The following is a 13,540-nucleotide window of genomic DNA, read 5'->3' as shown; positions in this document are numbered from 1 at the left end:
TCAGATAAGCTAGAGTCCGTTAGCTCTAACGGGTTAATCAATTTTGTGTGGAGCCAACTAACAATAGTAGCTTACTAGTAGGCGCCATCAATATTTATATTTTGCTAATATAAGCTAATTGAACCTAATCTCAACACTAATCCGCTGGCTCAGAATATAGAAATGCTATTTCTTATATACGTACTATTATATATTTGAAGTTTTTGGTTTAGTAATTGTATACTATTTTTCTATTATTAATTATTATACCCTTCAATATAAACTTTTATTCCAAATTATTATTCATTACCTACTAATCAATATACACTAAAACCCATTATAACATTTTCCACCAGACTAGGCTCACCCTCTTAATCTACAAGAGTAAGGCTAGTTTACAGAATCAAATGGCCCCCCTTTTGCATCTCACCTGCTTCGACTCCCCGTCCGCCACTTTCACGGCTACCTTCTCAAGGACGCCAAGTGCGAGGACTGCGCTTCCGAATTCACCAAGGTCGGGTCCTTCTGCCTCCTACCTGCCCAGGAGTCTTCATCCAACAAGCTAGCCGGGGGCATCGTGATCGCGGTCCTGGCGGTGGCTGGCTCAGTGGGCGCGGAAGTGACCTAGTATTAGAATGAATGTTTCCACTTTTATCAAACTCCTTCAATAAAACTTAAATCTCTTTAACCAACCCTAATATATACTATAAGTGACTTTATAATTTTTACTCAAAATATCGCTAACCTAAATTGATTATTGCGAGAAAAATGCTTTGTTCTATCAATAATAGTTTTTGTTACTCCATTAGAATCATTTTCTAGGGAAACAGTAAAATTTAGTTTCGCTATGATAGCCTTTTATTTACAATAATAAGTATATTTAATATACACTTTTTACTATCTGAATTCTATTATTTTGCCCCTAAAAATATATTTTCGCAATTTTTAATATAGGCAAGCCTATAAATTTTATTGGTTATACATTATTACGAAAAACTAAATGCTCCACCTTTTGCAGTTTACCTGCTTCGACTCGGCCTCCTCCGTGCAGTACGACTACGCCTCGGCATCCGCCACTTTCACGGCGCAGCCACTGGCGCTACAGTCCGACATCTGCCGCTACCTGGACGGCCGGTTCGCGGTTCCCACCCTCACGTTGGGGCGAACGGTGTTCGTCGCCAGCAGCATCGCCTTCTCGGCCACGAGCCCGCTGGTGCTCCGCCTAGAGTGCCCCACCGCCCTCTGCACTGCCGCGTGCGCGCTGCCGCTGGACGCAGACAGCTGCCGCGCGTGCTAGCAAGGTCGGCAGTGGTCGTGCCAGGAGGCGGCCCTGGCCTCCATAGCGAGTATCCAGTTCGACTTCCACGCCGAGCAGGTCCAGATGGTGTTCTCGCCCGGCATCTACCTGGTGCAGTCGCTTGACGCGCGGAGCTGCCTGCTCGGCTACACCATTCACTACTTCCCCGAGAAGATAGTCTTCACCGGGGTCCCGTTCCTCTGCCAGCTGCAGCTTTCCGACGCCGTGAGGGCGCTGATGGCGCGCAAGCAGTGCAAGCCCCCGATAGGGAGCGTGCCCCAGGACTGCCCGTGGGTGCAGCTCGTCGTGAACGGAGAGGTGCTCAACGTGGCGCCGTACTACGAGGCCGACCTGCTGGGCCTCACGGTGGTCGAGGTGGACTGCGCGCACGTGCTGCCTGCGTTCCAGCCTAAGTGCGAGGAGGTGCTGGGCGTGGCGAACAGCAATCTGGAGAGCACGGTCCACTTCCAGCTCGCGGTTGCGGCGGAGAGGAATATCGGAAAGACCGCCGCAGTCGACATGCCGGTCGCCTCTGCGATCTACTTCACCGGTGAAGCGCTGGTAGAAGAGTTAGAAGGTGACGCGGATTGCTACTAGGTCATCTCACTGAGCGCCTTCCAGGACCATGTGAGCGTCACCTTCGCCGCCAACGCGGGTGCGGTGAACTGCCAGCAACACGTCTACGACCGCGCTCTGCTGCAGATCCAGGGCGTCACGACGCAGTTTTACAAATTGAGCAACGAGGTGCCCAGCCTGCCAGAGTAAGATGGGAGCGTAATACTGAATACTACGAATGCGGAGAACGCCACCGAGTTCGGCGGGAACCTCACCATCGCGCTGGACGGCAGGCGGAGCGCCTAGTACCTCTATATCTAATATATCCAAAACGACATAGTGACCCTGGAAGAGTACTACAAGATAAACAATGCTCTGACAACGTACCGAAACATAACATTGTTCGTATTTGACACATAAATCTGTATTTCCGCCTAACCACTTCCTTGGGTAGTATAAATAACACATGATTCAATGATAATGATCCATATAGGTAACTATGAGTTTGCTTGGTAGTAATAATTATCAAATAGGGACGAACAATATTGCAACTCGATCACTAAATAAGAATCAGGCGCTATTTCAAATCTTCTAAAACAGTAAGACACTATATCCTATGTTAACATTGAATAAGAATATCTGCCTATTTTCATTATTAATGACGCCAGACTTACCTCAATATTCTGGAAGTAATTAGTAGTAATGTTCATTGGATAGTCTAGTTTTGCAGTTTTAATATTTTTAATTGCGCACATGCGCGCTAGAAATCATTCATAACCTGGGTAATAAACATAGTGATTTCGTGTAATTTGACCTATAAGTATCAACATTATATATAAAACTGCATGATATGTGTTAATATATTATCAAAATACGATGCATAATGAATTTTCATCTATAACCGCATGTTGGGATCTAACCTTGGATAAACATGCATTATCTAAAGTATTCAATTTTATTATATAAAAACAATATATAATAAAAATTAAATGTATAAATTTATTTCGGCAACGTGCTAAAAGCCTCAGGGGTGAACGAGGTAGATACTAGCGGACTACTAAATATTTATATAGGTACTGGACTCAATAAATCTTTACTAATCTATTTCCTCATAGAGACCACACCAAAAAACTCTGCATTAGTCAGCTGATTCATTGCTGTAGAATATGCTTGAATTAAAAATCAACATTAATATGTATATTATAAGATAATAGATAAATGTTTGTAAAAATCGTAAACTTTAAGCTTTTGCGTTTTATGTGGAAATTAAAATGATTCCAGTATGGATATAATACGCGATATAAAATAATTAATAAAATCCAGATATTACTCGTAGAATAATACCGCTCCGATTTTGCAATAAAGTGTCGTTGATGTCCAAAAGATACTTTTTAACTCTTTTTTCATCTTCACTGGTCGCACTTGCATATAGCAGCAAATAAATTATTTATTCCTCTCCACTTCTGCTAAAACTTAAATTCAAACTATAACAAAGTATACTTAGCATTGTTCACCAAATCGTTTTTTAGTTTACTCGATATTCCAGATTTACCGGCCCACCCTCAAAACTCTTCCCGTAAAATGCCAGGAGCTGGCTCAAGCGCCTCAGCCGCGGCTACCCAAACTGGGGGTGTCGCAAAACCGCCTAAGTTCATAAAGTGCGGCATTGCGAACTGTGAAACGTGCACGAACCTATAAGGCTGCGACAAATTCCAACATGGCTTCATACTATTCGAGAAAACCTGCGTGATATCTCACCCGCTCGCTGAGCCCCTGAAAAGCCTAGCTTCCTACAGAACCAGCCCAGGCTGCACCCTAGAATGCTACGATTGCCTCAGCGGCGTCTGCTTTCGCTGCAACAGAAACTATGAAATCAACACCGACAGGACTTGCACGAAAATCTGCCAGCACTTGGATTTGAACCAGGCCTGCGTAGACCAAACCGCCCAACGTTGCGGCGTTACGGGCCAGAAAATGCGCTGCAATTGCGGTGCGGCTGCATAGCACTGCATGACGTGCAAAATTTCAACAGCCGCGCCAATTTAATGTCAGACGTGCCTCCCTGGCTACGTGCTAGAAGGTGGCAGCTGCGAGCGTTGCGCCCAAACATTTGTCCGCTACGCATCGTACTGCATTCCCGAGGACCTGTGTCCCGGAACTGGATCGTAATCCACGCTTTCATGTAGCGAGATTGTGGTTATGTGTGTCATTATCCTAATTTGCTTAATTGGGGCAGCGATTAGCTGCGTCGAAAAAAGGTTGCAAACAGCGGCTAGTAGCAGGAAAACCATAATTTATACCCAACCATGGTAAGACTATGAGTGAAAATGAGGTTAAAGTTGCAGAAAATGAAATGCAAATATCTATAAACAATTCAATTAACACGAAATGGAAGCTGTAAATACAGTGCAGCTTAAGGTGCGAGCTGGTTGGGCTGACAATATGCGCTAATTTTTCGCCCGCAGTAGCTTCAACTACAATTAATTAGCCTGACAAAAAGTGCTAGACCGCTGACTAATAAAATTACCCTTGAATAGCGAAATAGCTAAAAATTACACCGAAGCTGTTCACACTCCACCTCATTTTCACCAAAACTCGAAATTCGCTTTCCCGCCCTCGCCTTATATCAGTTCGAGCAAACTGAAATCGCGCACACGACGCTTTTCGCACTTTAACTACCTCTCCTTAACTGATATAACGCTCAAAAAATTCCGCAAAAACGAAATCCTCTCCCTCTAAGTCGACCCCAAAAATCATTTTTACACACCCTGCGAATAGTCAAATTTTCACCTCTAGAACCGCGTAAACTGCACTCCTGACCGATATAACCCATACACTGCTTATTAGCATTAATATTTGCTAAACACGCTCAGCCAAAGCGATAACGAGCACCCGAAAATTTAACATGCTGGAAATCGCAGTTTGCGCAGTTCCTAGCAGGCCGAAACGCGATTTTCACGCGATTTGCAGCGCTTTAGCACGTCAAGTTTCTGGCTGAAACTGGAAATTATGAGTGCCAGAATGCGACGATTTCGCTGCGGGTTTCTCGCGTTTTGGAAGGGAAATTGAAGTTTTTAGTATGATATAACGGGCACCTCCGCAATTCGGTGAGACTGGAGATTTCAGGGCTGAGAAGACAGTATGATGCTAGATAGGCAAAATAAGGAATATTCGTATTCTCTGTCGGAACGGTTCAGCGCGTAACGGGTAATAGTGCAATGGTGTAATGCAGAGTAGTAGTTAATATGCATGATAATACAGGTTAAATGGTGAGAAATGTGCTTCTGAAGTTAAATTGTGGTGGTGGAGGGCGTATAAGGGGCGTTTGTGAGGCCAGCGGTTTCGGTTGTGGAAGATAAAATTAGATTACATGATAAAATAGGCAGTATTAAGAAAACGGGAGATGAGTTGTCAGTAGGTTTCGTCTGTCCAGGAGTGATAACCGGTAATGACTAAATATGTTTTAGGTGGACAGGGGCAGGCAGCTAGAGTGGTGTCAATAAGTGCGCAGGAATTAAGGCACATGAGGTATGGAACGCTGCTGGCGGGGCTGATGCCAAGAACTGCCTCGGTTGTCCCGTCGTTCCCGTACCAGATGTAGGAGCATGCACCGATTACCTGTGTACCTGTGATGATGGAGCTACAAATATATGACCGGTTGCATTGACGCTACCAACTCCACTTTAGATTCAGCAAAGTGCAAACTTAACGCCCCCACCACCTGCGGCACCTGCCTGCCCGGGTACGTCCTCAAGGACGCCAAGTGCGAGGACTGCGCCTCCGGCTACTCCAAGGTCGGGAACTTCTGTTTTAATGACGTAGACCCATCCTCCGCCAACAAGCTATCCGGGGGCGCCGTGGCGGGCATCGTGATCGCGGTCCTGGTGGTGGTGGGCGCAGTGGGCGGCGGTCTGGCTTACTACTTCGTCAAGAAAGGTAAGCAGTGAGGGTATTCATATACGCCAGTGCGGAGCGTTCCGCGGGCAGCTTCAGAGCATGCATTGGCGCACACCAGCCCAGCGGGGGGCAGGGCGGCTCCCGTCTGGTGGCCTGGCGGGCGAGTATATTAGCCAATATACGTACTTTCAAAACCACTCCAAAAACGGTTTCAACAATTTGAGTGATTCGCGACAGGATAATTAGGTAGGCTATCGTGATTGTATTACTATAATAATACTCTGCAAACCACAACATTATGTTCGAATCTTTATACTTGCACTCTGCGTTGTGGTGTATATAAGTATCCGCGCATGTCCTAGGCGTGAAGTCGAATTCCCACTCCACCAAAATGCCAGAGACGTGCAAAACTGGTGCAGATTGCCCAGACGGCTTTGTTTGTCCAGGAGAACTAACTTCTATGTCATAGGACTGCGCCAAGTGTACGGTAGCCGGTTGTAAGACCTGCACTAAGGACGCTCTGGGCACCTGTACGGAATGCTTACCTAGGTTCATTTTAGATGGTAGCGCATGCAGCGCCTGTTCCGCGGGGTGCGGCACTTGCACTTCTAGCACCGTTTGCACAAACTGTGACGACGGTTTCATGTTGAAGGATAGTGCGTGTACCGCCTGCTCCTCAAATTGCTAAACTTGCACCGGAGCAGATGTTTGCACAAACTGTGACGACGGTTTCGGACTTGCCAGGGGTGCCTGCAAAGCGTGTCCGGCGAACTGTAAATAATGTGATGCTGGTGAGACCTGCTCGGCGTGCTACGATGGATTCGTTATCAAGGGGACTAAATGCGACAAAGACGAGTGCGATGCAGAGACTCCCTGTAAAGCTGGAAAGTTCTGCAGTATGTTGGCAATAGGGAACAGATGCACTGATTGCTCTGGCGATTGCGCAAACTGCAGCAGCGCAACCCAGTGCACCACCTGCAAGAATACCCACGAGATGAACACCGACCAAACTTGTACAACAATTTGTGCTGGATTGAAGGTCAACCAAACATGCCTTAATTCTGCTGCCGCTGACTGTGGAGCTGTTGGGTAGCAGACTGCATGCAATTGCGGTGTTACCACCAAGAACTGCCTCGCCTGCCCCGTCGTTCCCGTACCAGAGCCAGGAACATGCACGGATGTCCTGTGTACCTGTGCCGACGACGATAAAGGAGTATGCACTGGTTGCATTGACTCCACCAACTACGATTTCGCCGATGCCAAGTGCAAGCCCAAGGCCCCCACCGCCTGCGGCACCTGCCTCCCTGGCTACGTCCTCAAAGAGAATAAATGCGAGGACTGCGCCCCTGGGTACTCCAAGGTCGGAACATTCTGCTTCCTACCCGTGCAGGAGTCTTCATCCAACAAGCTCTCCGGGGGCGCCGTGGCGGGCATCGTGATCGCGGTCCTGGTGGTAGCTGGCGCAGTGGGCGGCGGGCTCGCCTTCTACTTCATCAAGAAAGGTAAGAAGTGATATTTTACTTTTAGATTGGTTTGACTTAAGGTTGGGATAATTTGGTTTATCAATTATAGACAGCAAATAAGTACTAAGTGATAAATCTTAACTGGGATTGTCGTTAACTTCTTCTATGCCTACTAAGACCGAAGGTGCTTATTTTGATACTAGTAACTGAATTAGTAGGATAGTGAATGCACATCGGCTAGCCCCCCCATTAGGTATGGCTACCCTTATTTCATGTGCATACGACTGTGCTGCATAAATGGTCATTGCCAGCCAATAAGTCCTGCCGTTTGCACTAAAATGCGGTCTGACCAACTAGGGAAATACTGGCGCTATACTTCCGTAAATTTGTTCCAAGATATGAATTGTAATGTTGGCTCTATGCCCTATTAAGTCTATCAGAAATCCAATCAAATTTTAAATATATTACTAACAATACATATCTAAAATCTCCATATTAAGAATTTATCTGTTCCACATCAAATTTTTATACTAAAGCTTTTATAGCTATTGTAATCAGTTCAGCTTTAAATTTTCGATTTGTTACTCTTAAGACCTGTTCCAGCCAACCCCCTAGTAACTTACGAACCACCTATTAAGCCTAAGCTCAAAAGCTACCATAAATCTCATTTTACCTACAGAATCCCATTTTTAAATTGATTTTTCACTCCTTTTTCAAAAACGGTTTATTTGCTTTATTATGAAAACTCTTAAATTCACATGTACCGAAACTCATAAACCTCATGAACTTATTTTCGCATTCGCACGGTCAGTATTCCCTCCAAAATTGCATCCACATCCAACCTTTTCAATTGCAGCCTGCGAAGCAGAATTTTAGAGCAGCCAAAACTCGAGAATTTGCTCACTTTCTGCGCCTTTTTGCAGCGCCGTAAACGACGAAATCGAGGCGGATTTCGGCGTTTTGAGACACTTGCACCATGGGCCTGAGCCGCTCCCTCGTTCCCCTAGCAGTAAGAACGCTCTGCGGATAACCTGCGGAGACCGGGGTGATGCTTTGTAGCGTGGCCCGAACGCTATGCGGAACGTTCATTTTAGGAAGGGCGTTTGCCGCTCCAAAGACAGGATTTGGAATGGCGTTGAATCGTTGAGAATAGCGAGAAATTGGGCGCGATCTGACAGTGTTGATTGATTAAATTCTGAATAGCGCGCTGTTTCGATGTGCTGGAGCAAAGCCCGCTTGATTTGGCGTTTAAGTGCCTGATTTGACTTTAAATGCCTGGTTTAGCATACAGAATAAAATTGAGCTAAGGCTGAATTGGGTAGTCGAGCTCCATGTCGAGTTTCTGTATACGCCTTGAGGATGCTAAATTAACATATCAGCGCTGTTAATTTAAGTATTGGTAGTAGGCTTAATTTGATTTGAAAATATACGATTTTTTATACTAAAAACGGACCAAATATGAAAACAACTATTAGAATACTATCGATATATAAATCGGATAGATCGCTTATTCCCGAGTTATGAAAAATACTGCACTTATAATTAAATACATATTTCTTAGTTTCAAAATTTAACTTTTTATTATATCATATTTTAAACTCCTGGATTGCACCTTAGGTAATTTTAGATGCATTTTTATGATAGGATGCTTGCATTTTAGACAGATAGTAACGCTGAATAAATTAGATATACACGGCCTATAGGATTATAGAAATTACTTGTTACATAGAAAACTTCACTTAATTTTTATTTTATGCAATCTTGTAAGATGAATTATACATATTAAAATGGTAAACATTAAATTGCCTAAAAATATTATGAGACCTTGCTTCCATAATATACGTGGGGTGAGGTAGCTAACATACCTGGACATAGGAATAGTTTCATTGTCAATAGTTATAGTTATATCATTATTTTCTTATGATATTAAATGATAAATATTATTTGCATCATTATGGTTTAATTTATAACAATACGGTTCGTTTGATTATTAAATCTATTACTACCAAACTAGATTATAAAATTCTACCTGTATTTATAATATAATAGTACCAGACTTTTCTGGGGACCATGGTAATTAGGTAGCCTATATACAAATTTATTCATCAAGTACTGTTAATATAGCGTTTCTTTATGTTTCTTAATTATCATTTACTTTAAATTCTTACTATAGCATAATTTGATTATCTTAAATAAAAAGTAATATCATTTGTTGATTTTTTCTTTATCCACGTAATGCAATTGTTAAATTATTTTCATATTCAGTTTAGTTCCCAGCATTGCTAGAATTCATGAATATCTTACTCGTTTTTTCGTCTATTATAATGTTCGAATTTTATAGAGTATAATAACCGTCTGTAGAACCGTATATTTCAATCTCTACACGATCAAAATTCTTTTTAGGGCATTAAGTTGGTGCTTAATTTAATACTAATTATATTTCTATATGATCTTCGTACATTAAAACTGTAACATCTTTGAAGCAATCTAAAACAGTAAGTACTTCCTCAATTTAAGCAGATCCTTTATAATAAATAGCAGTATTAATAGGCATATCTATAGTTTTCATTTTACCTATATTCCTTTCTACAGCAACTGCTAACTGAAACTCAACAAAACTTTCCTAATTACTATTTATTACTTTCATAAAATTTCTACATTTCAACTAATCGGAAGCTAGAACTTTATCGCATTCGACGTCAATCTGCCCCATTCCTAATAAATTTACTTCATAATAAGGCTAAATGCTTATAGCATCACCGTTTAATAATAATTAAACCCAAGGACAATCCTGAGGTATGCCATCTATCGGATCTTTGCAAGTTTTAGAAGCCATTAGACCTTTCACTTTATCCGAGAGTTCTAGTATACAAAGGAAGGGAACTCCAGAAAACACTAGTTTTTCTTAGCTGTACAATAATGTATATTCTGCGTAACAATTTCCTGAATCAAAAGATAAGATCTAATAAATGCTAGGTGTGAATTACATTAACATTCTTTCAGTATGGAAATCAAAAGTTATCTGTGATATAGATGCTGTTGCAGCCTCTTTACATGCAGCTTAACGTGCATTTTTACACGATTAACATTTTGGTATGTCAATAGGGGGTTTACATTCTTCTATACATGGAGCAGCTGGACATTCTAAACGCAACACTAATCTTTCATCAGATGAAAACACTATTTGAGAAGCTACAAATGTAATTTTACCTAAAGCTAGCGTGGGTATAGCAATTTTTCCTTCTAGATATTGACAAATTTCACTTTTTATTTATTGAGGATATGCTGTAAATATGACTGATGCAGATATGTAATTGTACTCAACTGAGGATGAAGAATTAAAACAAGAAAATTGTAAGACGATCATCATTTTAAAATTATTAATTTTAATAATAGTCATTAAATCTAATATAAAAGTGTTGTAGAAAGTTTTTAATTACAATAGACTACATATAATCAAGCATGTTAAAAAGTTTTTATATATATACTATTATTATTGTATATTACTTTATACCTACGTAAATTTTAATTGGTGTTAATTGAATTATATTAAATTAGTAGGAAAAATAATGTATTAGATTCTATTAATAGTTGAATTTATTATTATTATTTCAAGTTATTTATAATAATAAAAATCTTAATATCAAAACTTATATTAATTAACAATACAATTATTTTAGATTCTGAAGTTTCGAATAAAAAGTATTAATAATTTTCAAATTAACAGTAGTTAGTATTTTTGGGTTTCATTTTTAACCATAAAAATACTAATTTAATCACAATGGTAACAAGTTTTTTCTAGTTTTTAAAGAAATTTAATAGAGAAACTTATTTATAAATTTTAGTATTATGACTTATATTTCTTTATTTCTCTTAATTTAGCAAAATTTATATTTAATTTATTTAGTAAAAAAACTAAGTAATATAGATTAGCTTACAAAATTTGATTCTTCGTAAAACTAAACAGCAATAATACAGTTATGTTCTATTAATAATAAAGGTTTAATGTTAAATTAGATATTTTTAAGATATGAATGAGAAAACTAATTGTTTGACTTGTATTATAAAGATTTAGCAATTCATATATAATAGTTTTCTAGTTAAATAGTAGCATTCTACTAAAAGTAAAATTATAAGTGTTAGTTGTTATGCTAATGATACACAATTGCAGCTATGCAACAATGAAACGTTCAATCACTTCATCGAATTATGTAACGAAGGTACAATATAAACTATAATACACTAGTAATTAATTATGGAATTAGGGATAATAATCTTATACAATAATATATGCCAATGCTATCATTTTTACAGAATGTTAGTAAAGAATAACCGAATGATACATACATTCAAAGAAGTTTATTTAATTGATTTAAATTTGCAATAAACAATCATGCAAGAAGGTTCTGAGTTATAGAAAAAAAATTAATGAACGCACGCATTTTACAGATTTAATTTTTGAAGCAAAGCAGTAGTAATAGATATTATATAAAATTATATACGTTAAATGTAAATGAACAATCATTACTTTAAAAAGGAACCCCAAAAAAAGCTTATTATAATACATATTAGATTCAACCACAACATAGTATGACCATGTTTAAGATACATTAATCTTTCTAATATCTTACATATGTTTGCAAATAATGAGGCAGATTAACATTTGGACTACGATTTTTTATTTTTAAGAATATTTTCTTCTATTGAAGATATTGCCTATCACTGAAAGTAAACCAACTGCATGACCAATATGCTATCTCGTCAGAAATAAGTCAACATTCCATTGCAGAAAATCCTAAGTATTCGATCACAGTTAACCATAACCATCTTAACTATAACTTTTTAGTTCCATTTTCAACTTTATCACTCGCATCATGATTTTATTCATTCCCGTTCACCTGAACTTTCTATAAATGAACTTTTGACAAATCCTTATTTTTTAACTCAGGCCCAGCTGCCTAACTAACAACATTTCTACGCACTTATTTTGTGCAAAATCACTATTATTAATTTTATCTCAATATCAATTATATACAATTATCTGCAATTATATTCATTCATATATAATTATATCAATTTATATAAGATTATATAAAATTATATACAATCCCCACCCTCCACTATCAGCACAAATCGCTATTTTCACACCCTCACAAAACTCATATTCGACCCTTCTACTATCCTGACACATTATGCCCCAAAACTTCTCACCGACCAGAGTTCCCACCTTTTCATGCGAATCGCAACCGCTTCAGACAATTTTTCCTGACGCTCAAAATCGTACTTTTAGGCCAAAAATTCATCTAATTTTACACAAAAATCCCGCTAGAACTCGCGTTCGACAGGCGTTCTTTCCATCAAATTAGGAGCGGAAAGTGCCGTTTTAGCGCTTTTCCGGCCGGTAGAGGCTGCAATTTTTGCCCGCTAGAGATAATTTTGCAAAAGGACGCCAAGTTTAATTTTTGCAATTTTGCAGTTTCCATGCAGGAAATATGCAGGAAACCTGCGATTTTTACGCAGGATGATCGCAAAAATAGTGAAATTTTGGTCCAGGTTAATCTAGAGGATGCTGGTAAATTACAGGATTAAGTGCTCGTTGCGCTAATTGTGGAGGTGACGCTTGGATTTGAAAAATTGGCGAAAATGGTGTTTAGTGATATGTTCAGGTTTTGGATGTTTCTTTTGATGATATAACGAAGAGGAAGTTTAGTTTAGAATATTGGAAATATCGTAATAGGATTGTCTGCAAGTCGTACAATCTGCTGTATTCGATGCAAAGGCTGATGCTGAGTAAATGACTGGATAAAATTGGTGATAATCTAAGCTGCTGAGTTCTGTTTTTGTCATTGACTACGCGCGAAATAGTCAGGTTTCCTGTACTGATTAGCCTTAGATATTATGGTGCAATTCGTAAAGAAAATAAAAACTTCTAAGAAATATACAAATAAGGTAATGCGGGATACTGTAACTACATATGCCTGATGATGTATGTGGTGTTAAGGTTTGTGTTAATTGTGGTGTTCAGCTGAGCTATTTCTGTGAGTACACTGGACAATGATCAAAATACGATTGAATAGTAAAACTAGTAGACTTTCATGATAAAAACTTAGCATATAATTATCTATATACCCAGTATTCAATTTAAGCATAGTATTATTAATTTAAATTACACTACCCTCAGAAAGCTCGTAAGTACAGCTAAACTAGATATCAGACTCGGTCTGACCTTTGAATGGTCATTGGCAAAATCATTAATTTCTAGCAATAATCTAAATCGCTCTAAGGAAATTGTCCACAATCTCATCAAAAACGGTGCCGGCCGACATCAATATTTTCACTTTCAACAGCA

The 13,540-nt window shown here is 39.6% G+C and overlaps 5 protein-coding genes and 1 pseudogene across 5 annotated transcripts; 4 read left to right on the top strand and 2 right to left on the bottom strand. All coding sequences in view use genetic code 6, as the record gives it.

Annotated features, from left to right (window-relative positions):
- Positions 1–979: 979 nt before the first annotated feature.
- On the top strand, positions 980–2,629 carry SS50377_26079 (uncharacterized protein; the record flags this gene model as incomplete). Its single annotated transcript, XM_067909898.1, has 1 exon — positions 980–2,629. The coding sequence occupies one exon, from the start codon at positions 980–982 to the stop codon at positions 2,627–2,629; it is 1,650 nt and encodes a 549-aa protein (XP_067762654.1).
- A 783-nt stretch (positions 2,630–3,412) lies between these two features.
- Positions 3,413–4,156, top strand: SS50377_26078 (Cysteine-rich membrane protein 2; the record flags this gene model as incomplete). Its single annotated transcript, XM_067909897.1, has 1 exon — positions 3,413–4,156. One exon carries the CDS (start codon positions 3,413–3,415, stop codon positions 4,154–4,156), a length of 744 nt encoding a protein of 247 aa, XP_067762653.1.
- Positions 4,157–5,481: 1,325 nt separating this feature from the next.
- Positions 5,482–5,778, top strand: SS50377_26077 (Cysteine-rich membrane protein 2; annotated as a pseudogene).
- Positions 5,779–6,119: 341 nt separating this feature from the next.
- Positions 6,120–7,241, top strand: SS50377_26076 (Cysteine-rich membrane protein 1; the record flags this gene model as incomplete). The annotated part of the gene is made up of 1 exon (XM_067909896.1): positions 6,120–7,241. One exon carries the CDS (start codon positions 6,120–6,122, stop codon positions 7,239–7,241), a length of 1,122 nt encoding a protein of 373 aa, XP_067762652.1.
- Positions 7,242–8,091: 850 nt separating this feature from the next.
- SS50377_26075 (uncharacterized protein) lies at positions 8,092–8,280 on the bottom strand (the record flags this gene model as incomplete). Its single annotated transcript, XM_067909895.1, has 1 exon — positions 8,092–8,280. One exon carries the CDS (start codon positions 8,278–8,280, stop codon positions 8,092–8,094), a length of 189 nt encoding a protein of 62 aa, XP_067762651.1.
- A 646-nt stretch (positions 8,281–8,926) lies between these two features.
- Positions 8,927–10,561, bottom strand: SS50377_26074 (uncharacterized protein; the record flags this gene model as incomplete). Its single annotated transcript, XM_067909894.1, has 1 exon — positions 8,927–10,561. One exon carries the CDS (start codon positions 10,559–10,561, stop codon positions 8,927–8,929), a length of 1,635 nt encoding a protein of 544 aa, XP_067762650.1.
- Positions 10,562–13,540: the final 2,979 nt, after the last annotated feature.

Source organism: Spironucleus salmonicida, chromosome 6, assembly GCF_000497125.1.
Source record: "Spironucleus salmonicida strain ATCC 50377 chromosome 6, whole genome shotgun sequence".
Classification (NCBI taxonomy): Eukaryota; Fornicata; order Diplomonadida; family Hexamitidae; genus Spironucleus; species Spironucleus salmonicida.
Note: the sequence above shows the minus strand (reverse complement) of the source record. Positions and strands in the feature narration are given on the sequence as shown.